General features: G+C 42.0%; 1 protein-coding gene across 8 annotated transcripts in view; it reads right to left on the reverse strand.

Annotated features, from left to right (window-relative positions):
* PIGG (phosphatidylinositol glycan anchor biosynthesis class G) overlaps nt 1–27,154 on the reverse strand; it is a 133,640-nt gene that overhangs the window by 103,918 nt on the left and 2,568 nt on the right. For 6 of the 8 annotated variants that reach the window (XM_030566185.1, XM_030566183.1, XM_030566188.1 and 3 more), the window contains exons 2-5: nt 24,952–25,157; nt 8,509–8,718; nt 5,962–6,150; nt 2,860–3,001 (exon numbers count right to left, since the gene is read on the reverse strand). In XM_030566185.1, coding sequence (XP_030422045.1) covers nt 2,860–3,001; nt 5,962–6,150; nt 8,509–8,718; nt 24,952–25,044 — 634 coding nt within the window. In that variant the 5' untranslated portion in view covers nt 25,045–25,157. Of the gene's footprint in view, nt 1–2,859; nt 3,002–5,961; nt 6,151–8,508; nt 8,719–9,323; nt 9,515–24,951; nt 25,158–25,658; nt 25,768–27,154 lie in introns of those variants that run through there. The other 2 variants (XM_030566184.1, XM_030566186.1) reach the window with 2 other exon arrangements.

A 27,154-nucleotide genomic window follows, 5' to 3' on the forward strand; every position in this document is an offset into this window, starting at 1 on the left:
GTCTTAAGCAGAATGTCACAAACGGTTCCTATTTATTCCCATGCTCATTCAAAATGCCACCTACAATCCTTAAGTCTTCTTTGCATGTAATCCTTGCATGCTAGTCTCAGCAACTTTCAGAATGTCATTAAAGACAAAAATGCATCCGACGAAGTGGGTATTCACCCACGAAAGCTCATGCTCCAATACGTCTGTTAGTCTACAGGATGCCACAGGACTCCCTGCTGCTATTAAAGATAAAAAGTTACCTACTGGTATACTTGATTGGTAACAACTGGTTGATATGTAGATTATACCAAACTTATTTAGTAGCAATTGGGATTTGCATCTCCCTAATAGGTTACACAAGTAATACTTGACCAGCACACTAATTCAAATATAACTGCCAGTAGGATTACCCAATTTGCATAAACAAGATCTACCAAATTAAACATAGCCTGAATTATTTGCTCATTTGCAAGAGTAAGACCATTTAGAAAGAGTGACTAAAATTCCAACTAGAGAGAGAATGGATAGCAAGGGAAAGCTACGTATGAGTTGCAAGGCTCACTATTAGTAACACAAATATCAAGGGACAAAATGCCATAACAACTTCAGCAGACTCTTCAAGGTATCATGCAGTTGACATTGATAAAATTTAACAAGGAGCAACAATCAGCTCTTGATTTGGTTATTTCAGTATCTGAAAGCAACCCAACTGCCCTTGTTGACACAGTGTTGAGTGCATCAGCTGGAGACCAGCTCTGCAGATGGAAGTGCATCAGCTGTGCTGAAGTATCCTCCAGCAAGAGGACTAAGCCAAGTACCCTAGGGCAAGATTTAAAAGCAAGAAAGTCAGATGTCATAGCAAATGGGTGGCGGTAGGCCAGGGAGCAGGGGACAGAGCAAATTTATCTCACTGTAACTTAATTTAACTGATTATTTGGACAAAGTGTTTGAACATAATTAAAAGTTATGCAAACCGTGGAATAAATATCTTTATAAACACAAACAAGCCACTGACATTCCCTCCCCTTTTCCTCTTACTATGGACTAATGCACTTTTCACAATGGAATGTGGTGTCAATCAGAAAAACCTTTAGTGCCGTACAGTTAGAAACTTGACCAATAGAATGACTACACTCATGCTCAGCGTTCTGCATTCCGGGATTGGAGCCAGGCATCCACATTGTCAGTATTTCAACCTCTTGTCCCTCTACAGCAAGAGCCCCACTTCTCTTCCTAACACCATCACTCCAGTCTTTAGTCCTCCCACTCAGCACCGGGAATGGACATTTACTCTTTCCCCCGTCTCCCCACCCCGATCTGGGGCACAAGAGAAGGGCAGGAGGAAGTTCTTCTCAGGTAAAGGCAAGGTTAGGCAGAACTCACTTCAAGCAGCAATTCAGTTCCAATCTTGTCTCCTAGTGGCCAATAATCAGCCTACCTCTTCAGAAAAGACTCTTTTATTAGACTCCTGAAGCCTTTAGGAAGTTAGCCAATCCTAAAGTGATGGCCACATGGAAAACAGATTGTTTCTTAAGAGGCTAAAACACAGAGGTCATGTTTTAGCAGGACGTCAATGCACACCAAGGATAGTAAACACACAAGGCCAATGTGTTACAGTTTATTTCTCTACTAACGCAAAGCCTTGTTAAACTATCTGTAAATAGAAAAGTGTCTTATGCAACGTAACGATCTACACGAGGGGTAGGCAACCTCTGACACGGGTGCCAAAGGCGGCACGCGAGCTGATTTTCAGTGGCACTCACACTGCCCGGGTCCTAGCCACCGGTCCAATGGGCTCTGCATTTTAATTTAATTTTAAATGAAGCTTCTTAAACATTTTAAGAGCCTTATTTACTTTACATACAACAATAGTTTAGTTATATATTATAGACTTATAGAAAGAGACTTTCTCAAAATGTTAAAATGTATTACTGGCATGTGAAACCTTAAATTAGAGTGAATAAATGAAGATTCTGCACACCACTTCTGAAAGGTTGCCGACCCCTGGTCTACACCAATGTATAACAAAGCTTTGAACCTGAAAGTTTAGAGCCATTATAAACTAAACTAGAGATGAAAGCATATTCTAAAAGACTGTTTAAAAATCACCTACAATTGTACAGTTCTGAATAGGTTTTTTTTATTAAAAGACTGAAATTCTTCCATCCTTACTGTGACAAAGTGGGGGTTCTGTCTGTACCACTTCTGAAGTGTGGATATTTTATGAAATTGTATCATGAAGTTACCATGTCATGGAAAGCCTACATGTATGTGGATCCACCATGAATTAGCATGATTGTGTCATGTCTCCACCAGGCCAGAGAGAATGGTAAGTGATCTGCACTCGGAACAATTGTCTATTCAGAGTAAAGCGTCTTGGGAAAATGGGTTTGTTCTGGATGGAAGACACTTCTTCCCCTTGTTGAAAGGGAAGGGGGTTTGAGAGCTGTGGAAAATTACACAACAAAAGACACAGACGACCCCAGCAGTAGTCTATAAAGGGACTCAGAGGATGAACTGCGACTGGGGAAACTGAGCACTCAGCCAACAGCTGCCATTCTCCAGTTGCCCAGCTCTGAACGCAGCACCACCACCAACAGCAGCATGGAAGTAAGGGTGGTAAACCAGTAAACATGCATGCTGCTATTAGGCCACATCAGGAGTTGCAGTTCTACCAGAATCAATGTTGGAAAAAGGATGAGCAAGGAGAAATAGACACTTGTTCACATGTCAAAAATCCGCCTGGACAGAGATCAGAGGACCAAAAGAAGAGGCAGGTCATGTCTGGGAAAACCCAGACATATGTTGACCCTCACAGCAGTCCTAATGGGTGGCCAGAAAGGGACACTCACTAGGATTCGTGACACTTACCATTTCTCTTTTCAAAAGCAGAGCTGATAAATAGCAGAGGTGTGTGAACTTCTTCCTCTGAGGAACCTCCATGACTGCCTGTTTCGGACATCCCATGATCACCACACACAATAAGTAAGTTGGGCAAAGAAGATTCTTCTTCCTGCAACTCGCAGAAAAAAAAAAGGCTCCAGTAATATCAGAAATGCACATGCTTCAGAAGAATTTTATTATTTTTTACCATTTTAATAAAAAATTTTCCTTTAATAATTTGTTTTTAAAATGGCTCTGCTTCCAGAGCAGATTAGCAGAGATGCACTCAGCAGCTGCTGACTGCAGTACAGGTACATTGCCAGGATGCCGCATTTTGAGACTGCTTCCACTCTTCTCCTTAATTTTGAAGTTTTAAAGCAAGAACAGCAGATGAAAAACCCCAATTCTTAAAGTTTTTCTCTTTTTTCAAAAAAAAAAAAAAAAAAAAGAGCATAAATTTGTTAGTCTCTAAGGTGTCACGAATACTCCTATTCTTTTTGCAAATCAAGTGTGGCGTTCTTGAGCCAAACGAATGGTTTCAAAAGAGAAAAGGATCCGAGACAAAACAATAGCTACTCTAACAAATACTAGGATCTTTCAGAGTAACGAGCTAGCTCAGGAGTTAGTCCTGTTCTTCGCAAACGGAGGTGCTGCTGTGGAGAAGAGCCTTTCCGAAACTACCAGCCTCGGAGTCAACCAAAAAAAAAACAAACAACAAAATAAAACCACCTAAGTAGAACACACAAAATTCGTTTTCAGGAAAAATTCAGCTGCATTTTTGAACATTAGGATTGCAGTATAATATTGGCTTTTGTCACATGCTTCCAGCTGTGCCCTCTGCCTAAAACAGGGGCCTTATAGAGTGGAGGGGAATTGTTTTTCTAGTCCATGAGCATTTGTGCTGTGTTACAGAGGAAAATCTTCAAAGCATTTTAGTGAAGCTCCTGAGCCAACTAGATAGCTTTGAGGATTTTGACTTTTCTGCCGGGCACTTCCACAAAAATCCTGGGCTTCATGAAAGTAGACACTGTTTTGGCTAGAGATCCTCTCAATCTTAAGACTGGAAAATACATAAACTGTCAGTTCAAATTTCATTACACATCATATCGACAAAAGCATAAGAGCAAGGAAATGAAGTCAAGTCATTCAACCGTATATACTCTCGGTTCCTCCACCTGGAAACAAACTTTACCACAGAGACTACACCACCATAACTCTGCCCCAGTAAGGGTAATAGCTTTCCAGCACCCACTTTCCCCTCCCACACCATATATTAAGGAGTGTGATTCCCCAGAACTGCGCAGAAAGGATAGAGGTGATGAAGACAGAACTATTTGTGGTGGTGCTGATGTTGAAGTGCTGGGAAATTGGCATTCGTGCTGGGACAGAGTTAAGTTTGCAGTATGTCTACAGTAACGTACTACTGGGGGAATTCTGCACCACTACACAAGTGCAGAATTAATGTTTCCCACAGATTTCCCCCTCCCTCAGCAGAGTAATTGATTCTGACGAGAAGGCAAAGGGAAGCTGCAAGAGGGATCATGCTGTAATTACAGCTTTTGCCTACCGGGGCCGATGCAACACCAGAAGAGAGGGCAGCTGGCTCACAGGCCAGAGCAGCTGTAGAGAGGGAGGCTGCCTTCCTCACAGCACCCTGCCTGGGGAGCCAGGTGAGGAGGCACAGCATATGGGGTGGATAGACAGAGCAGGGTACACAAGGCAGCTGTGGATGTGGGGGGGGTGTCACACAGATGGGCTAGTGGGGAGGACAGACTGGGGCAGGAGCACAGGAGCTAGTGAGGGGCTAACATTGAGCCAGGGCTGAATGGGTGTGAGGATGCAGGACCACAAGGGGACGGGGCAGCTATGCCTGGCTGAATGGGGAGCGGAGATGCAGGGACATGTGGGGACAGGGGCAGATGTGCCTGACTGAATGAGAGAGGCTAGGAGTCAACCAGGATCTGCATGGGAAAGGCTCCACAACTCTAGAACAATCCCATCCCTTCCCCCCAAAAAAGCCAAAACTGTTCCATACTTTTCCCACCCATATCCAAAAACCCTCCAAGTTCACTCCCAGGCTCCTTCCCAAGCAATTACTTTCCCCTCCCTCAGCTCCTCCATTACCCCTGACTCCCCCAAGCCTTTTCACTGCTTCCGAAGAGTGCAGGAAACACATTTCTGTATTGTGGATTAAATGAATTATTTCTCAAAATTCTGTACTAAGATGCCTAGTAAGGAATCTATTTGTCAAAAAACATTTCCTGAATCTTTTTTGTTGTCTATATTGTTAGAGACATACTTGCTGACAGGTATTTTGAAATAAATTACTAAAATGAGTGAAACTGGCATGATGATAGTGTTATTTTGACAAATAAAATATGCAGAGTTTGCAGAATTTTAAAATATGATACGCAGAATTTTTAACTTTTTGGTGCAGAACAACCCCAGGAGTCCTAGCACATGATGGTTCTGGTAGCAAAGTAGCAGCTTTCAGTGGAGTTCTGTTGGATGCTTTAACTTCATTTCCTCATTTTTGTAGCTTTGTGTTAGTTATAGCTGAACTTTAACTGAGCATTCTTGTGTGTTAACACTGATTTGAAATATATGCACAATTGCTAGCACCGCAGAATGGAAATACACTGCACCCAAATGAAAGTTATTTAGGTTGATACCCCTTGTCACATTAGATTGATTGTGCTTGTATAGTATTGTAATAACTTGAACATTTTAAAGTAAGACCTGATCCTGCACAGTTTTGACAGTCTTTTCTTCCTATGATTTCGATAGCAGCTCATGCGTGCTCACCACCGCTTTTGAAAAGCAGGTTATATTTAGGAGCCTAAATATGCCTTTAGGCACCTAACTTTAGGCACCTGCTTTTCAAGTCTTGGCCAGTGTACTCAAGAATATCTGTTGTGAAAGTAAAATCTTTAAAAACAGGAACTGTTGCTACAGCATGACATACTGCCTGGGGAGTAAGACATGCCAATTTGAAGTATACTGAAATAACTATCACCTTAGTCTTCCAGGAATATTACAGCAGTGTTAGTCTAGCACTATTAGATTTGCGTCCAGAAGTAAGTGTTTCACCTTTGAGAGGAGTGAAGTATGAATCTTCTTGAGGATGTTATCCATTTCATAAAGCTTTGGTCCCACCAAAGGGCTGTTTGGTCCAGTCAGATGACCAATATGGTCCAATCCTAGGTAGTGAAGTATTAATATATCCCAGTCTTCTCTTTTTAAGACACTATCCAAATGCCTGGTAACATTATCATCCACCTTGTAGACGAAAGTAAAACATTTTAGAAAAATCACATCTTCCTATTCTACTACAAGTAAAGGAAAATTAAGTTGCTTAATTTGGCACCACACATTCAAGCTCCATAGAAGTTATGTGAGAACTGCAGGGTGCTGTGTAAATCAGCTTGAAGCCCAGAACCTTAATTGTAGGTACCCAGTTTTAAAAGTCTTGGCCCCCACTTCACCCGTTTCAGCTGAAGAGACCCCAAAACAGATAAGAATGTATATATACAAAAAAAATCAAAGATAACAGGTCTGTCAAGCCACTGAAAGACATTCCTTTTCTTAAAAAAAAAGTTTAACCTTTTGACTAATTTTCCTCCCTTAGTCCCCTGTGTTTCACCTCTGTCTCCTTCCCTACTGGTCAGTAGGGAGTACTGTTTCCAATCTTAACTCTTCTGTGCTTCTACTGGTTTTCACTAGAGGAGCCCAGCCCCTCCCTTCCCATTCATTCTTGATACAATTTAAAGTTTTTAAGCTTTCTACTGAGTTTGACAGCCCATTTTGAGTTTTACATTCATTCTAAGTTCTTCTCATTTCAAAAGAAAATCTTTGTAAACATTCAGTTCAATACTAACGTGTCTACTGAGCAATCAAGGCCTTGTAACAATGGAATAATACACACTGAAAGCTTCAGATCATGTCAACGTTTCTAGAGGAGCAATGGATGTAGTTAAGAGGTGAAAAAACCATTTCCACTAACTCCTGCAGGCCTAACAAGAAAGAAGAGAGTTAGCCTTTCAAACACGGAAATAGAAAATACTCATGGCAGCAGCCACCTAACGGTCTCTCAGTTTACTGGAAGAAGGAATTACAACTTCCAAATATTAACTGAAATTGTGGACATTTTTCCAGTGTAACATTCAACACACAAAAACAAGTGACTTAAAAACTTGATTATTTCCCTCCTCCCTTTTTGCTAAAATAATTGCACAAGCCACAGGAGCTATACAAAATCAATGCTTTCTAATACTGTCTGAACTATGGGATTACAAATTTGGCATGGCACATAGCACTGGTTCTAACTAGGGTAGTCCTTTAAGCCACTAAATTCATGTCAGAAATGAAGGGAGGGAACAGAACACAGTAATTAGACTTACATGATTTTTAAGGTGCAAAGCTATACAACTGGCCAGGAGAGGGCAATCTGAGGGGGGGGAGGAGGTCATAGGGGTGCGGCAGGAGACCTTGTTTTCTATTGTTCAACTGCATTAATTTCTGTTGCTGGTGATTTGTGAGAAACCAAACTTTCAATGCTGTGACTGCCACTAGTCCCAGACTTCCGACCATGAAATCGTTCAATCCCTGCCACTGTAATCTGATCCTTTAGAACAAGATGGAGAGTTTAGCACAAACAGGCTTATGTAAAAGGAACAAACCAGTGCAGTAGCCTGCTTACATCCGCATGTTACCCTATGTGGGGCCAACATGCCACTGCACTGTCCCATGGGAGCACAAAGAGGCATTCTGTTTAAGAAACACAGTTCCTCCCAGGGCTCCTGCATTGCAATGGAATTGGTGTGCAGGGAAGAATAGTTTGAAGCACTCTTTCATGTAGGAGCTGTACACTTCCCCCACGCAGCCAGCTGGCTACCACACCCCTGGCCTTCTGCAATCAGTTGCTCAGAGGAGGGAGCCCCTGGGCTTGCATGAGCACCCAAAGCTGCAACATGGGTAGCCTTTTCAGGACTGCACCAGTGGAAGGAACCCTTCATCCCTCCTATGCTACTACACAGCCATGTTAGAGCACATGCCAATCTAGACAAAACTGGGTATTTTTGATAGTATAGCTAGGATCTCTGATCATGCAGCTAACAGACTTTTTAATATTGGTTTGTTCTATGGGATAGGAGAGTGGACTGAAAACATGCCTAGCTTTGTTTAAAATTCCACAAAATGATCTAGTCTCCCACCACTACAAAGCTTTGTGGGTAAATCACATGAATATTAAAGAGGAGTTATTCACAGACCTCCTGCACATTAAGGGACAAATGAAATGGCATATGCTTACTCTTCTCAAGTTAATTAGGCCTGGAAAAACTGTTTGTTTGTTTTTTAAATGAGCATGCAGCTATACTAAGTGTTTCCTATTGCCCCCCCCCCATGATTATAGTATCCAAGCACCTTCCACATGAAATTCATGGGAACAGCAAAATCCCTAGCTTCATACTGTGAATACTTTTTAAAAATAGGGTATATTTGTCCAGTTTTCAATTAGTAGCCAATGTCTTGCATACTCCAAAACATGGCCGATGGTTTTTGAGAAGAAAGTACTCACTAAACGTTTGAAAAAATTGTGCGCCCAGTATATAATTTGACTTTGTAAAAGTGTCTTACCTCAGTATAATCCGACACAAAAAATGACGTAGTTCCATCATATTCCACAAAATGCTTTGGAAACAGTTTAACCCAAGTGTCGTCACCATAAAAGATTATTCTTTTCCCAGCTGTTTTTGCCTGCCATATCAGGTTGTCTTCCGAGAGTGCTGGAGAATTAAGGTTCATGATAACATCAATGAAGCCAGGTATGCTACCAGTCATCAAAGCCTAGATAAAAAAAAGTAAAGTAAAGGAAACAGCAGAAGCTAAGATACTTGTGTGAAAAAATAAATGAGTAAAATTAACAGTGGCCAGGTTGGGGGGGAGTAGGGGGGAGAGGAGAATCAAGCTTACAACGTCAACGCCTAATAAATGAATTAACCTATGAATTGCCATACCAGCGTCCAGTATCCTGTCTCTGACTGTGGTCACTGGAGGTGCTATACTGAGAATGCTCATTCAGGGCAAACTGCAAATAATAGGACAGACGATCCGCAGAACTGGTGGTTTAATTTATAATAAGGTTTCACCAAGCTGGTAACCAAACAGCTTCTGTAATGTCCTCCTGGTTACCAAGAAGCCAAAACACAGTTCTCTTTAAGCAATCCAGCCTTTGGCTCCCACCCAGACAGCCAAGTCTAATATAGTGAGGCTTAAACCTTATTCACCATATATAAAGATTTACCAACCCCAAGAGACCATTACCCATCAGGTCAATGAATATTTCAGATCTTACCCAAATACACACTTACTGCCAAATCCTTATTAACTAAATCTAAGATTTATTAATAAAGAAAAAAAAAGTTTCTATGGTTAAAGATCATTATACATACAGATATATGAGTAAAGTCCTTAGGTCAGTTTCATAGCAGAAATGATGAGGCTGCTGATTTGTAAAAATCATTCTGGAATCAATTTAAAAGGTTATAGTCCAATAGGCAGTCCATGTGCAGAGTTTGTTCAAATTCTTCCATGAAAATTGCAGGGTTAAGCCAGAGCAGACTGGAGACCTCAGTCTTACGGGGTTTAGACTTTCCAAGTCAAAGTTTAAGCAGATCTGAGACAGCAAGGATCAGGCCCAAAACTTCCTTTATAGCTTGAAGCTCAGCGAATAAGCTTCTTGGCAGCAAATGATCACAGCAGGCCTTCCTTGGATGAAGAATAAGTAATGTACACTGTTGCTCTGAAGCTAACCTTTGTTTCCTAGGCATACATTGGTAACTAGTTGCATTCATTAGAATAGGGCAATTCATCATTCAAACAGTTCACAGGTAATTTTACTATGCAGAATCACACATTTCAAAGAGAAAATAAGGCAGAGGTCAGCAACCTTTCAGACGTGATGTGCCGAGTCTTCATTTATTCACTCCAATTTAAGGTTTCGCATGCTGGTAATATATTTTAATGTTTTTAGAAGGTCTCTCTCTGCAAGTCTATAAACTATTGTTGTATGTAAAGTAAACAAGTTTTTAAAAACGTTTAAACAGCTTCATTTAAAATTAAATTAAGATGAAGATCTTATCCGTTTAGTGCAGTGGTTCTTAACCTGGGGTGCACACACTCCCTGGGGCAGGGCCGGTGCAAGGATATTTTGTACTCTAGGCGAAACTTCCGCCTTGTGCCGCCCCCCCCCACCCCTCGCACATCGGTTCCTTAAGGGGCAAATCCCAACGAGCCTTTATAGACCTCAGGGGCCAGGTGTGCCCAGGAGCTGCTCCCTAGACCAGGTTCCCCCCTCCCCACCCCCTGAACTCCCCTGGAGAGTACATGTGCCCCCTGACTCCCTCCTCGCCATGCTCAGGCTCTGCAGCTCCCGGGAGTGTGAGCCAGTGCTGCTGCCCCTCCCGCAGCAGGCTCAGGGCCCTGCACCTCGGTGGCTCACACTCCTGGGAGCTGCAGAACCTGAGTGCAGTGAGGGGGAGCCGGGGGGCGCGCCTGCCGTCAGTCTGGGGTCTCGGCCGCTGGCCCCACTCAGCCTCCTGCCAGCCTGAGGTTCCATTCACTCAGCTGGCAGTGGGCTGAGCGGGACCGGCGGCCAGGACTCCGGCTGGCAGCCGTGTACCAGGCAAAATCGGCTCGCATGCCACTTTTGGCATGCGTACCGTAAGTTGCCGACCCCTGAATTAAGGCAATATTACTACACCACAAGTATCATTTAAATGACATCCCCTTTTGATCTCTGAATCAATAGAACATGGCAATGCAACATTATAGGCAGGAACAGAAATTTAGCACCTACAGGCTAATAGATCCTGTTAAAATTTTAACAAGATATAGGTAAACACAGACAAATATAATTACTATCTACTTTTAATCTTCTAACAATACAGACCTACATACCTAGCACTCTAGTCTATGTAACATGGCCCTGTTATCCATCTACAAGCAATGGCCCTGTTTATCATTTCAATACTCTTCTAATATGTCCTCCTAAGGGTTGCTTTCAGGTCAACCAGCCTGCTGGTTCCTTAACCGCTAGTTCAGTATCACAACAAATTGCCATACCAGAGGGTATCTAGTCCTGTACCCTGTCTCTGGCATTAGCTAGTGCTAATTGGTTTACATGAAGGCACAATAAATTCCATAATAGATCATTTTCCCATAGGGGAAAGCCCAGGCAATAGTTGTATTTAAGCCCACACAGATACAGCCCATAGTAAAAGTTGATACACTTACAACATGTGAGGATAAAAAATTTACAGTCCATAACAATGTCATTTAAAAAAAATCCTACTAAGCTCTCGGCCTCAATTAGGGACAGGAATATTCACATACTATGCTCTGAGTAGCAACAAGAAAGATTCTTAATTTAACCAATTTTGTGGAACCTTACCAAATGTTAAGGATGACTCAATTTAAAAAATAAAGGTCTAATACATTCCAAAGAGGGAACAAAATTTAGGAATAAGAGAAAGGTGTATTAATCATGGATGGCAAGAGTTTCTAAAGAACAGTCTAAAAATAAATATTTGAAGGGGCACAGAAGTTTTCAAACATCAGCCCACAGACAGCTGCCAAAAAAACCTGCAAAGTGAGAAAGTTTCAGCCCAAGGAAGCAGAAGGCTTCTTGTTTTCACAGAAGTAAGTGTTTACAGTGATAAAGTATTGTTTATGTCTCTGCTGGTCCAAAAATATTAGACTGCTAGCCAAAGCAGAAAAGTAAAGCTCATGCTCCAATACGTCCGTTAGTCTATAAGGTGCCACAGGACTCTTTGCTGCTATTTATGTACTGAACTATTTTATTGCATTTATGTTTTTATTCTGAGAACAGAAATAATGTTCTACAATTGACAATGCATGTTTGGCTAGGAAGTTGCTGTATCTTGCAATGTTGTTTTCTTTATGTTTGCATCTTTTATAAAGCTATAGTTATCTAAGCAGAAGCAGTGGGATTCTTTGATGTTAAGTGTACTCAAACTTTTTATCTGAGATGAAATAATTTAAGACAGCCTCCAGGTTTGTGTACAAATAGCATGAATCAGGAGGGAAAAATTCAAGTGATTAAGAGTTTTATTATGAATGAAATTCTAGGATTCTACCATTTGCTTTATATTACAGTCTATAATATTGTTGGTTAGTGTGATAGACCCAGACCAGTTGGGAACAGCAGAGTAGTAGAAAGGAGTTATACTGGCCACTGGATAAGCAGTTTTCTGTTCCCTGAGTGACCAGAGCAGGGGCTGCTCCAGGCTAATGAGAACACCTGACTCCAATTAAAGGGCTAAGAGTCAGGTGAGGCTCTTAAGCACCTGACTCTAATTAAGGCCCCTCTGATGCTATAAAAGGGCTTACTCCAGTCAGGCCAGAGGAGAGGAAGTGTGTGCAAGGAAGTGGGAGCAAAAGGCATGCAAGAAGCTGAGAGTGAGCAGGCACACTGCTGGAGGACTGAGAAGTACAAGCGTTATCAGACATCAGGAGGCAGGTCCGGTGGTGAGGACAAAGAAGGTGTTGGGAGGAAGCCATGGGGAAGTAGCCCAGAGAGTTGTAGCTGTTACATAACTGTACCAGGAGGCACTCTAGACAGCTGCAGTCCACAGGGCCCTGGGCTGGAACCCGGAGTAGAGGGCGGGCCTGGGTTCCCCCAAAACCTCCCAACTCCTGATCAAACACAGGAGCAATTGACCTGGACTATGGCTTCTACCAGAGGGGAAGGTCTCTGGGCTGCTTCCCAACCCATAGGGTGAATCTGTGAGGTAAGCAAATCCGCCAATAAGCACAGGACCCATCAAGGTAGAGGAGGAACTTTGCCACATTAGTTTTGCAGACTTACTGGTCTGCTGAGCTCAGCAACACCGAATACAAGTTATTCTCTGCAAATTTCCATTTTAGAGTAAAAAGTGTATGGAAAGCACCTCGGATACCAAAATTCAAATTATCTACCCTAAAAATGAATAATCACTACGCAATTGAAACTGAACAAGTCCGAGACCCAGCTAGAATACATCGATGCTAAATCCACCTGTATGGGCTTCAGATCCAGATAACTAATGCTGCTATGATCATCACTGCTCCCAAAAAAAAGAGCCAAGCACTCCTGGATTTCTGTTAACTTAACCATCATTGAACAACATCACATTGCTTCTTTGACAAGAGATATGGTCATATTGTAATCTAAACTGTGTTCGGAACTTGGACCAGAGTCCCAGGGGAGACAACCGAGGTCACTCAATTAGGATGAACTACAAAGAATGGAGCTGACGATCCCCAAAACTGGTGGATATTCCAATACTTAGATTTACCAAGCCAGCACAAAACAGCTTCTATAATACCTCACTGGTTATCCAGAAGACAATAACACAGTCTCCTTAAAGTAACCCAGCCTTAGGCCGCGACCCAGACACCCAAGTCAAATCATACAAAAAATTTTACCAATCCCAAAGGATCAGACACATTACTTTCCAAGTTAATGGATATTTCAGATCTTACCCAAATATATGCTGACACCCAATTCTTATTAACTGAACTAAAATGTCTATATACATACACTACATACACACGAGTACAGTTCTTGAGATTAGATCCATAGTGGAGATGGTGAGCTTTGTAGTTGCAAAGAGTTATTTCAGAAATAGTCCATAGGTTATAGCCCAATGTTCATATTCAGGGTGATTCCAGATTAGGACTGGAGATCTCAATCTTGGGTTTAAGCTTCCCCTGTATGAAGCCTCAAGCAGATCTGAGATAAAAAGGATTGGGGCCCAAGGCACAGCTTGGAGTCCATAGGCGAATAATAGGCACTCATGGGGACTTTGAAGAGGACCCATTTCCTAAGCATCACCAATAATTATCTATACAGATTCACCTAAAGCAATTGCTCATTTTCCATCAGTCTCAGGTGATTTGCTATACATTTCAAAGAGAGATGAACACAGTGATATCCTAGATTTACAGTTCATTTAAATAATATTCCCTTTTGATCTCTGAATCAATAGCTATAGTGACGGACAGAAACTATCTGTTTACATGGCTAACATTTAACAAAATATAAGTACACTGTGATGTTGCACCCCATAATGCTTTATGGAAATATGCTTATGAATGCAAACATGACAACTGGAATATGTTTTATGCTACATATGCAATGTAACATCTCTGCAACGGTTATGATCTACTGAATATACTCATGCTATTCGTATGCATGTATCATTGTTGTATTAGAAGTTATGAATATTGGCTGTGTACTTGTTTGATTTTAAGTAGCCTTAGTAAGGCATTTGGTCAGCTTCTTTAGAAAGGAATTTGCAAGTTAAGGGCCCAGTCAAGAAATACTTAATGAACAATGGATCTTGGAAGACTCCAATCCACATAAGAAGTATTCCTGGAGACATTCAAGATAGCATGTGAGCAATGGCTGCTGCCCGTAAAAACTGAGTCATGCATGGACATATGACTTGCCCATGTGACTCCAAAAGTCCATATTGGAGCTGGATTTTGCATAGAAGAGAGGAGGGGGTCTCCACCCACAAGAGAAAGTCTATTTAATCCCCTGGGAGACCCCTCCATTTTGTCTTCAGCTGGCTCAAGAGATATCCTTTAGGGGTGGAGAGGCTACCTGAAAGAAACTGGAACAAAGGACAGTAACCAGAGGGGTGAGAGTGACTGCTGGGCCCAGACTAGAAGGAGGCTAAACTGTAAAAGAAGCTTACTGGAACATCTGAGAATGAGATTTTGTCTGTAATCACTTTCTTACTGTATTAGGTTTAGACTTGCATGTTTTATATTATTTTGCTTGGTAATTCACTTTGTTCTGTCTGTTATTACTTGGAACCACTTAAATCCTACTGTTTGTATTTAATAAAATCACTTTTTAAGTATTAACCCAGAGTATGCATTAATATGTGGGGGGAGGGGTAAACAGCTGTGCATGTCTCTCTATCAGTATTATAGAGGGCAAACAATTTATGAGTTTACCCTGTATAAGTTTTTTATAGAGGGTAAAATGGATTTATTTGAGGTTCGGACACCACTGGGAGTTGGGCATTGAGTGTCAGAGACAGGAACACTTCTTAAGCTGTTTTCAGTTAAGCCTGCAGCTGTTGGGGGACGTGGTTCAGACCTGGGTCCGGGTTTGTAGCCTGGCTAGTGTGTCTGACTCAAACCAGGCAGTGCACTGAAGTCCCAAGCTGGCAGGGAAAGCAGGCTCAGAGGTAGTCTCAACACATCAGGTGGCAGTCCCCAAGGGGGTTTCTGCGACCCAACCCGTCACATATACTCAGACAATTAGTATCACCTCCAATTCTCTAACAATATAGGGCTGCATTTCAAAATTCTAGCATGGAGTGGCCCTAATTACCATTCACACACTTTTCTAACATCTCTAATGGTTGACTCTGGGTCAATTAGCCTGCAAACTGCTTAACCCTTTCAGGCTATGCATCACAGCAACAAAACCCCACACAGACTGCAAAGCTTTTATGGTAAGCACTGCTCAGAACCTGCACCCCCGAGCCTCAACCAGAGCTCTCACCCCCCTCCCACACCCAATTCCGAATTTTGTGAGTATTCATGGCCCACCATACAATTTCTATTCCCAAATCTAGCCCTCGGGCCAAAAAGTTTGCCCACCCCTCCCTTACATGATATACTTTGTACAAAAGTTTTGTTGCAATTGTCTAACCATGGCAATTATCAATGATACACACGGTCATATTTCAATCCTACAGCATCACAATCCATAACAAAGATTAATGGAAATAGGGCAGCAGGAATCTGTGGAATTCCTGCAGAACTGTTAAAAAGCCCTAGGCCAGCTGTTCTTTTGTGGCTCCAGGTGCCATCCAATGTTATTTGGGGACCAGCGTCAGTCCTGTCCAACAGGCAAAAAGGCATTATTTTACTGCTGTGGAAAGATTGTTTTAACTATTGTGGCATTAACTCTTCTATCAGTCGCTGGGAAAGTTTTTACTTTGGGCTTGTTGACCCAAGCTGCCGATATATTAAGGAGCAAGAGAAGACCACAACAAGCTGGCTTTATTCTTGGCTGTTCCATGACGGAACAGATTTCACAGCACTACAGCTTGTTGAGAAAACAAGCGAATTCAAGCACTCCATTCACATTGTATTTGTGAATATCAAGGCAGAGTTTGACTCTGACAGGGAATCACTCTGGCTGACCTTGAAACTCGCAGGACTCTCCGACAAGTATTGTAGAACATTCCATCTCTTAAATGACAACTTCTCAGGCTGCGTTCTTGTAAATTGGAAAAGAATCGCCTTTCTGCAAATTAGATCAGCAGCTCAACAAAGGATGTGTCGCTGCCGCAGAACTCTTCAATGCCATCATAGACTATGAGCTTAACCACACACTAAGTAAGTGTCATTCAGACATACGCATTGTTAGGAAACTGGAGAGCCCCGAAACAGGCCACACCATAAGACACTCCTTTTTCCCTGCAGAGAGGACCTTTACCCTTTCTTGTTTTTAATGTTATCTTTTTAGTATGTGTTTCAGGTTTTCCAGCAGTAGGGGAAGCCATGATTAGGGCATGCCTGTCTTAGGGCACATGTGTTGCCTACAGTACTTAAAGTGGGTTAAAAGCTTTTTTGTGGGATGTGGTGAAGTGGTGACAAACTCTAGACAGAGAAACAGATTAGGCCACCCAGCAGGAAATGAGATTTTACTTACTCACTATAATTGTAGCCTATGATCATGTATTTAGGTCTTACTGTCGTTTTCAACAAATTGTTAAAGCCACCTGGTCTCTCTCAAACTTGAATGAATTGCTCTGGGGAAGGGCAGTTCATAACAGCCTAAAATACAAAGAACCTCACTGACACTGATTTTGCCAACAGCACAGCACTAGTCGTTGAATCAATGGACAAGCTGATTGCAGTACCTAAACTCCTGGAAAGTTCATTTGCAAAAATCAGCCTGAAAATTAATTGGGGCAAAAGCAAAATTATTCTAGTTGGCAACTTTGAACAGGCTGTGGGCTCCAGCATTTAGTGGATGACGACACAATAGAGATTGTCAGCACTTTCACCTATCTGGGCTCTGTTCTGGATACCATGGGAAGCAAAAGAACTTGAAGCTTATACTGCAAAGGTGTTGTCAGCAATGGGGTGCTTCATCAAAAACGACTTGCAAACCAAACATCTTGATTAGCGGAGACAAGATGGGGATGAAGATATACAACGCTTCGGTGGCCTGAATCCTGACCTATGGGACTGAAACATGGCCCCTCACTGTTTAGATTGAAGAGACATTTGGACACCACTCAAATGAAGCATCTCTGAGGACTGAAAACATAAAATGGTTCAAATTCAAGTCAAATGAGGAGAGCCATCTTCTAACTAATTAGGTCCCGCTCTCTCAAATGGTCGCTCAATGCTCTCTAAGGTAGTATGGTCATTTTCTCTGAATGCCTACCAATCTTCCCTGTGAGAATCATCTTTGACTTGACTCCAATGAAAGCAGGATGGAAAAGACACACAGACATCCCCAGAAGATCTAAAATATGATGGTTGGACAGCATCAGACACCTGTCCCTAGCAGGCATTCTACCTTGTAATACACCAGGTTTGGTTCAGGACAGAACATAATGGAGGCCTGTAACGCATTCTGTGGCATCTATGCTGCATAGACAGCACAAGAACTAACTACCTAGCTATGCAACTAGAAGGGATGTAAGCTTTTTCATTTTTTAAACAGACATTTGATTCTAGAGAATAATAAAGACCCTAATTCCACAATTGCCATGGAATTTTGAGGACAAGAATTTCAACAACCCAGCTGGGAAAGAAACTTGAGAAGTTAGTTCCCTCCTCATGTAATATTTATTGTGTTTAATTTTAACTTTTGTTCTTTGAAACAAAGCTTCTATACAGCATACATTCCAATCATGCAAGCAAAGTATTGGAGAGACATTTTGAAGTCATATTATATAAAAAAAAAAATAATCTTGGTTTCAAAAGCCAGTTATGGTTGCTAAGTGACTATAGAGTAGTTTCTCTTACCAGATTATTTACATAATCTAAACACTAAAAGCAAAACAAAGAATAGTTAAGTACATAAAGCTTACACGACTCTCAAACACATTTTTATCTAATACAAAGAAATGCTTGAACTCTGACAAAGATTTCAACATCTTGATTTCAGCATCTTTTAACAGATACTGTTTGGACAATATATTTAAACAACTGATTACATTTTTCATGAAAGTACTCACAATTGCTGTTTGAGACTAATGTACTGGGAGTTTAGTAGCAGTGATTATGACAGTGAACCTGGGCACCCCTCGATACCAACTGGTAGATGGCACATCATACCATAACTACATCAGGCCTGACATACATTGCCCTAACACACAGTTGTCATAATCTGTATTTAAAAGGTGTCATGTGAAGGATTATATGCAACCTGGTAACATACTGGTTCCAAAAATCACTATGTGGTGTAGGTACAAAGTGTATAGAGTTTGAGACTTGCGCTGGAAATAGGTTCCTAATATATGTTTGGCAGGAAGCATATAAGCCCAGCCTGCCCTAGACCAAGGATTGTGCATTTATCTAATCAGTGTAATCACAGGCAGAGGACAATGTATTCACATTTAAAGGTAAACAAAGCCATCAAGCTAAACAAGCAGGGGAGAAGACCGCTTAATAATCACACCATGGGACAGAATCTGCACCCCAGGAAATCTTCATGGCTCTTTAAACAGAGACGATTAACTAATATAAGTGGGAACAGAGAGGTTTTAGTTATCCATCATTGAAGGGACTCAGGGTTCAGTGCCCTGTGAGCCTATGAAAGCTGGATTCTCTTGCCCTGGAACGAAAGAATAGCAAGAAACTGACCCAGACTTTAAAGTGAGAAGGGTCCATCATGATCATCTAGTCTGACATCTTGCACATCACAGGCCCCAGAACCTCACCCACCCACTCCTGTAATAGACCCTTAACCTCCTGCTGAGTTACTGAAGTCCTAAAATCTTGGTTTAAAGACTTCAAGTTACAGAGAATCCACCATTTATTCTAGTTCAAATCAGCAAGTGACCCATGTCCCAAGTTGCAGAGGAAAGCAAAAAAATCCAGAGTTTCTGCCAATGTGACCTGGGGGAGAATCTGACAATACTGAGCATCTGGGCCAGACACCTGGGAAAGAATTTTCAGATGCAAGTCAGAGCCCTCCTGTCATAAACAGATAGCTAAGGGTTAATGTCTCTTTCACCTGAAGCACCTGACCAGAGGACCAATCAGGAAACCGGATTTTTTCAACTTTGGGTGGAGGGAATTTTGTGTCTGAGGTCTTTGTTTTCTGTCTGCCTGCTTTCTCTGAGCTTTGGAGAAGTAGTTTCTGCTTTCTAATCTTCTGTTTCTAAGTGTAAGGACAAAGAGATCAGATAGTAAGTTATATGGTTTCTTTTCTTTGGTATTTGCATGAATATAAGTGCTGGAGTGCTTTGATTTGTATTCTTTTTGAATAAGGCTGTTTATTCATATTTCTTTTAAGCAATTAACCCTGTATGTGTCACCTTAATACAGAGAGACCATTTGTATGTATTTTTTCTTTCTTTTTGAGACCTGTTGGAGTTTTCTTTTCTGGGAAATTTCAGGGAAATTGAGTCTGTACTCATCAGGGAATTGGTGGGAGGAAGAAATCAGGGGGAGATCTATGTGTATTGGATTTGCTAGCCTGATTTTGCATTCCCTCTGGGTGAAGAGGAAAGTGCTTTTGTTTCCAGGACTGGGAACGGAGAGGGGGAGTCACTCTGTTTGGATTCACAGAGCTTGTGTCTGTGTATCTCTCCAGGAGCACCTGGAGGGGGGAAGGGAAAAAGGATTATTTCCCTTTGTTGTGAGACTCAAGGGATTTGGGGCTTGGGGTCCCCAGGGAAGGTTTTTCAGGGGGACCAGAGTGCCCCAAAACACTCTAATTTTTTGGGTGGTGGCAGCAAGTACCAGGTCCAAGCTGGTAACTAAGCTTGGAGGTTTTCATGCTAACCCCCATATTTTGGACGCTAAGGTCCAAATCTGGGACTAAAGTTATGATACCTCCCCATACAGTGTCCTATCTCCAAGGACTGGAGATATTTTCTAACAGTCATCACGGATGAGCCGTAGGTCGTCGTAGGCACTTGATCATACTCATCCCTTCCATAAACTTATCAAGCTCAGTCTTGAAACAAGTTAGATTTTTTTGCCACTACCACCCTTAGAAGACTGTTCCAGAACTTCACTCCTCTGCTGGCTAGAAACCTTCATCTAATTTAAAGCCTAAACTTGTTGATGGCCAGTTAATAGCTATTTGTACCAGTGCCAACACTGGCCCTTAACTTAAATAATTGCTCTCCTTCCCTGGTATATATCCCTCTTTATTTAATTGACACCAACCATATCTCCCCCTCAGCCTTCATTTTGTTAGGCTAAACAAGCCAAGCTCCTTAAATCTCCTGCAATAATGTAGGTTCTCCATTCCTCTGATCATCCTAGCAGCCCCTCTCTGCACCTGTTCCAGTTTGAATTCATCTTTCTTAAACATGGAAGACCAGAACTGCACCCATAATTCCACATGAGGTCTCACCAGCGCCTTGTATATTAGTAATAACACTTCTTTATGTCTATTGGAAATATCTCACCTGATGCATTCGAGGATTACATAAGCCTTTTTCACAGCCGCATCACATTGGCAGCTCAGAGTTATCCTGCAATCGACCAATATACCCAGGCCTTTCTCCTCTGTTGCTTCCAACTGATATCTCCCCAGCTTATAGCAAAAGTTCTTGTTGGTCCCTATATGCATAACTTCGCACTATTACATTTCATCCCATTTCTCAAGATCATACAAGAGGACTTTCTGACCTCCAGGAGGGAGAATTCCATGCTGAACCATCCCTTCAAATCCTTGTAAGCTTTTTGCTTTTTCTTAGTAACTTGTCTGACATGCTTGTTCATCCACTTTGGTCTGCAAACCTTCCCTACAATTTTTTCCCCCTAGCTTGGGATGTAGGCTCCAGATAGTTTCTGCAGCTTTGACTTAAAATAATTCAAAGCCTGCTCCACATTCAGATCTTCGAGTTCTTCGGTTCAGTCCACTTCCTTAAGTAATTCCCTTAATTTTTTTAAATTATCCTTTTGAAATCAAGGACCCCAGTTACTGACCTGTTTTGTTTATCCTTCCATTTAGCTGAAACTAAACTAATTCATGATCACTCCAATCAAGGTTGTCCTCTACAACCAGTTCTTCTGTGAGGTCCTTGCTACTTACCAAAACAAAATTACCTCTTCTTGATTTGGTGACTATTTGGTGAAGAATCTGACAGCTGTCACATCCAGGAACATCTGGGCCCTACCATTATAAGTAGCACTTGTCCTCCCATCTATAGCTGAGAAATTAACATCTTCCATAATCACACAATTCCCAGAAGTATTTATTTCATTAAAAATATTAAAAAGGTCTCTAATCCACATCAAATCCTGGAAGTCTGAAGCAGACCAAGTAATATAGGTCAGAAATCGGTTTAAACAAAGATAGTAACTTGCTGAAGTTATGTTTTAGTCACCAGAAAACTTGTTTTATTTTGTTTGACTTGTAACCACACGTTTCTTTTATTCTTACTTATCACTTAAATGTCTGTTCTTTGTTAATAAACTTATTCTGGTTTATTATAAAAAAATCTGTGTCACATATTAAAGTGAATTTTCAGTCTTCAACTAAACTAGTAAGCTGCTGTTTGCTCTCTCTCTTTGGAGGCAGTGAACTTAACTTCTAACAGTGGCCAGTGAGAGGGACTGGACGCTGCAGAGAGATGTTTCTGGGGAACTTGTGAATTGGAGTTTGTTGATTGTTACCTGCAAGAAAAGATTTGGACTGACAAGGTAGATGAAGTGGCATGTCAAAGCAGCAGCAAAAGGTCTCTCCTGCTGAGGCTGATTAGAGGTAATGCAGTGGCTTACGGTTCTGAGTACACCAAGCATGACAACACAGAGACATTGTAACTTACATTTAAACAGAAACCACAATTGTGGTTTTAGTGGGGAGGGATAGCTCAGTGGTTTGAGCATTGGCCTGCTAAATCCAGGGTTGTAAATTCAATTCTTGAGGGGGCCATTTAAGGATCTGGGGCAAAAAAATCTGTCTGGGGATTGGTCCTGCTTTCAGCAGGGGGTTGGACTAGATGACCTCCTGAGGTCCCTGACATTCTATGATTCTAACTCCCTAGCACACAGTCTTCTGTCTCCAAGATTATCAGGGTCTTCACTCAGACTACCTGACGAGTCACACTGGATCTGATCTTCAAAGTCAGAGTGAACATTGGGGACCCAGCACTCTGCTCTCCTGGTCCAACAAACCCTCTCAGCCAGGTAAAGATCAGAGGTTTCTCTATCCCGACCATATGATGGAATCAATTATGTTAGATATTTTTAGATCATCATAGGAAACTATATCACCCCACTGTAAGACAAGCTGGCAACAAGCTGGTAGAGCAATACAATCACCATGCCTCAAAATCTGTCAGCGTCTTAACCCCAAATCAGCTCCAATGATCACCACGGTGTGGCTCACCACCAGATTAAATCAGTTGAAGCACACAAGTAAACAAGTACAATCCAATCAGAATGCACCCATAATGAACACGGACTTTTTGCAAGACTATGCTGCCGCAGTAAAGAACATTATTTCTAGTCCATCAAAACCATAAAATCATGGATGGCAAAACAATTTTGTCTAGTGAACTAACCAACCGCTGGACCCAAGCGCTGACAACTGCGGAGAGCTCTCAAATCTATTCTACAGAAAAGATCAACTAAATTTGAAAGAAACTCACCAAGGCTGACCTTCCTAAACTAGACCATTTAGTATTAATCTCTCTGCTACTTCTCATGGAGTTTGGGCCTGTCACATACAATGAAACCCCAGAATCTGAAAAATATTCAAGTCATCACTCCTGATGAACAGAGCTAGTGTCTCCCATCACTCCCTCTCTGGTGAAAGCCAGCAAGGAAAAACTGTAACCTGTGCTGGGAAAAATAACGAATACCTCTTCCAGAGGAGTAAACCTCTCCAACTATTGCTTACATTCAGCCTCCCTTTCCTAGCTAGAAACACTGAAGCTCCAGAAAAAACAGGACATCTTCAGGCATCCTGGATGCTGAAGAATCTGGCTTTAGACCAGGACAAAGCGCAGACGATCCTAGCATTACCAATGATCGTCTCCTCTTTGCAATGTGTACTGGTCATTTATCAATGCTCATACTAACTCCCTCTACAGCCTCAGTCAACAGAAAGGTACTGCGCATTCATTTATTGAGTATGCTGGAAGTCAGCTATTCAGTGTGTTAAAATGACTTCAGTTATTCTTTCCAACAGGACCCAGACAGCGGTGATAGGCTACTGTTCCCATCTCCAGAAGTAGATACCTGGGGAGCAAGCGAGAGATCTAACCTGCTTCTCCCCAGCTTTAATATCTATAAGTAATGATTTCAAGAAAAGGTAAGGTACCACAGACTCTGCTGCTAACAGCATGCCAAAAACAAACTATATTTCAGTTTCCAAAGACAACCCATGCCATCACAAGAATGTAATCATACCTAGATCAGCATCTGAATGAATAGATGTCAAGACAGCTACACTCTTCATAGTAATCAACCAACCTGCACCCTTGGGCCTAAAATTCTGGTTGTACAGCTCCAAAGCTATAGGCCCTTCCTAGAGCTACAGAAAAAGCTCTACTAATGATCAGTTAGAGAGAAACCCCTTTCTTAGTATCTTAGAAAGAGTATGAGAGTAATATACTCAAGCAGTGCCCTATCCTTCATCCACTGAAATCAATGACAGAAGATCTTGCATTAAAATCAGCGGGAGCAGGACTGACCAACACGCAACAATAAATTTCAACTTTACTTTACAAGCTATTTTCTTTAAATGCAACTGTTGCATCTTTTCAAAGATACTTAATAACATATGAAGAGTTTGAAGTGGTAATGAAAAGCAAGTTTTATACTAAGGAAACAAGAGGCAATGAAAACCAGTAGACCAAGAATGTGGCAAGCTGCGTTCTATTCCTTGTTTGGCCATTAGCCTGTGAGCTGACTTACAATAAGTAATTTCACCTCTGTGCCTCAGTTTCCCTCTGTAAAATGAGGAGAGTGGCACCTTACTTCATAAAAAATGGAGATCTATGGCTGAGATGCACTGAGAGTTAAGTATTAGACAAACATTCACAATTTAATTGTAGTGACCTGATACTCAGTTGGATCAATTTTCTTTAAAAACTCTGCAAAAACATTCTAGAATAAATCTGGATTTTAGGTCAAATCAGTTTTCCCACCCAAAGTTACAAGGAGGGACTAGAATAGGCTTTTAAAATGGAAGCTGTTGGCAAACAACTAGAGAGGCTATTGCCTCTCCATAACGACAGTAAAAATTGCCTAAGTAAAGCTACTTGTAATACCACCTTAGCGGCTCTTACATTGTCAATTGTGGAGCTAATATGTAAAGATTCATTAGTTTAAGAAGTGGCAACCATTGTCATTTACCCTCCCATCAAGTCTCTTCAGCTTCGAAACTGCCCTCTGCCTTTCTTTGTGGCTTCCCCTCTCCAATTTGCAAGGAAACTTGTGGGAGCTAAATTAGAACCTACTGGTGGCCATTCTTCTCTGTCACCATTACACCAAAAAATTGTTCAGGCAGCCATACTGCAGCAAGAGTGCTCTTAAGCTTATTAAAGGAGTGAGCTTGAGAATGTAAGGATATTGCAAGATTTTGAAAATAGAATGGAGAATCCTCTGGAGCAGCAATCCTCCTCTTCAGCCAATAAAGGCTGCAATTACAGTCGTTCAAGTATCGCTGTAAGCAATGGGAAGACAACTTCCTTTCCATTCTCATCTCCTGTAACACTAGGGCAAGGAGAACAAGGTGTCATGCTAGCTTGCACCCCGGCTGGGTAGGACACAATGATACTTGGGAGCAACGACTAACAAATTACAACACATTAAGACAACCAAAATGGGACTGCTTACCTTAATTCGAGGCATGGTGACAGTAGGTGGCTTCACTTCAGCAATGAAACTGTGGCATGTTCCTTTTTCAACAAGTTGTGTAGTGTAGGGCATGAACTGTTTACCCTTTGATCCAAACACAAAATCATCTCTCAAAGCATCTATCAACACAATGACCGCTTTTTTGAAAAGAGGTGATGGAATCTTGGTCCAATTAGAAGTCACTCCTAAAATAAATGTAAACATAAAATGTGCAGAGCATCAATGCAAGTTAAGGGTCCACAACAAAAATGGTCAGTACTTCACATAAGACTTCTGCAACAGTTGTAATTGCCAGTGACAGCAATTTAGAAGTTAAAAAGTCAGCCCACCTTTTCAAGATTTGAAATTCCAGTCTATTATCAGTATTTGGCTGTGCATGTTCTGGTTTTCATTGTAAACAAGATAGGACTGTACTGTTTTTAGTTTGCCTGCAGCTGGAATTTATGGCTATCCACAACCACCTTAAGAACAGGAGTACTTGTGGCATGTTAGAGACTAACAAATTTATTTGAGCTTATGCTCATGCTCAAATAAATTTGTTAGTCTCAGGTGCCACAAGTACTCCTGTTCTTTTTGCAGATACGGCTGCTACTCTGAAACCTGTCATATCCACCTTGGCATCATGAAATCAAAAGATTCAGTTCACGCGGTCTTTAGTCTGTCTTAGGTCCAAATAATGCACTGACCTGGAGTGGTGCCCATCACTGAGGGGAAGTGCTAGATGCAGTAAGTTGAAATTGGGTAAAACGGCTTGTGAGCCCTCTAGTGACTGCCACTGCATTTTATGTTTTAGAAGCCAGCTCGTAGTTTTTATACAGTTGTGTATATTTAGAAAATATGGTTATCTGGAATTCTATTGTGCCTGTGCTTTTATATATTGTTATGTAAAGAACAAAACAGATATGGACTCAGCTGAAACAAGTACTAATCATACAGTCTTACACTTCACAGACAGGGGCAATGTAACAAGAGCAGTCAAGATTCAGAGAAGCAAAAAGCTGTGGCAACAGCCCCACTTCCCCCTCCTTGTGGGGAGCTAGTGGTCCAGTCCCATTCCAGAGAGGAGGTGGGCCAGTCCTATCCCCTGGGGAAGAGGGGGGTTGGTGGGCTAAGGTGTGTGTGTGAGGAGGGGGTGTCTCACTGATGGCTGGCCCAGAGCAGACATTAGAATCCAGCTTGCTCCATGCTCAGCTCTGGCCCAGGCTACCACTGCTGCTTCCTGTCCAGCTAACAGGGAGACAAAGGACCAGTCAAATTAAACTTTATTTTCGTTCTTCTGCCAATGCCTCAGCTCCTGCTGGGTTTATTCTCTCTCATGGATCATAAAACCAAATAAAACAAAAAGACCCCAAACTCTTGGGCTCCTGGAGCTTGTTTTCCAGCTTCCAGCTCAAAGCAAACTTTTAAAGCCAAATTCTAACCACCTGTAAAAGGGATTAATAATGGACTTGCTCTCAAGCTGTTAATTAGAACAACATGAATGAGGCTGTTATAATAAAAGGTACGGGGACTATGGCAAACACAGGTAGCCTGTGATAGAAAGGAATTCATGTCTCAAATGAACATGGGTGAGTGTGATCCATGTACAAAAATCATGCAAGGAGCAAGGGCAGACTCTCCATGTGCACGTGCTAATGATGACCCAAGGATTTTCAAAAATGGGATCTGACAAGGTTTGTTAAGAAGGAAAAGTGAGCAAGGGCGCAGAAAGGCAACGGATGGTGACACAGTTACCTATGCAGGTTACCTGGGCCGAGCAAGGGATTGGAAGCAGGAAAGGGGCTGGATACCTGGGTCAAGCAGGGGTAAGGGAAGTGGAAGAGGAGCTGACTACCTAGGCAAGGCCAGGAGGAAAAAGAAGGGTTGAAGGGAACCGGTCACCTGGACCGGACCGGACCAGACCAGGGAAAGGAGGAAGGTGGATAGGCTGCTTACCTAGACAGGGCAGTGGAAGGAGTGAACAGGGAGGACGGTGGCAGGGGCGATGATTATACCTAGGTGGGGTGATTACCTGGGCTGGGCAGCAGAAGGAGGGACCGAGGGTTGCCCAGGCCAAGAGGGAGATGGGCAGGAAGTCCTGGTTACTTAGGCAAGCCGGGGGAAGGGGCAGGCCGGATACCTGACCCATGCCGCGGGGTGAGAGGACGGTGGGGGCTGGTTACCTAGGCTAGGCAGGGGAAGG

This window comes from Gopherus evgoodei, chromosome 6, assembly GCF_007399415.2.
Source record: "Gopherus evgoodei ecotype Sinaloan lineage chromosome 6, rGopEvg1_v1.p, whole genome shotgun sequence".
In the NCBI taxonomy this organism is placed as follows: Eukaryota; Metazoa; Chordata; order Testudines; family Testudinidae; genus Gopherus; species Gopherus evgoodei.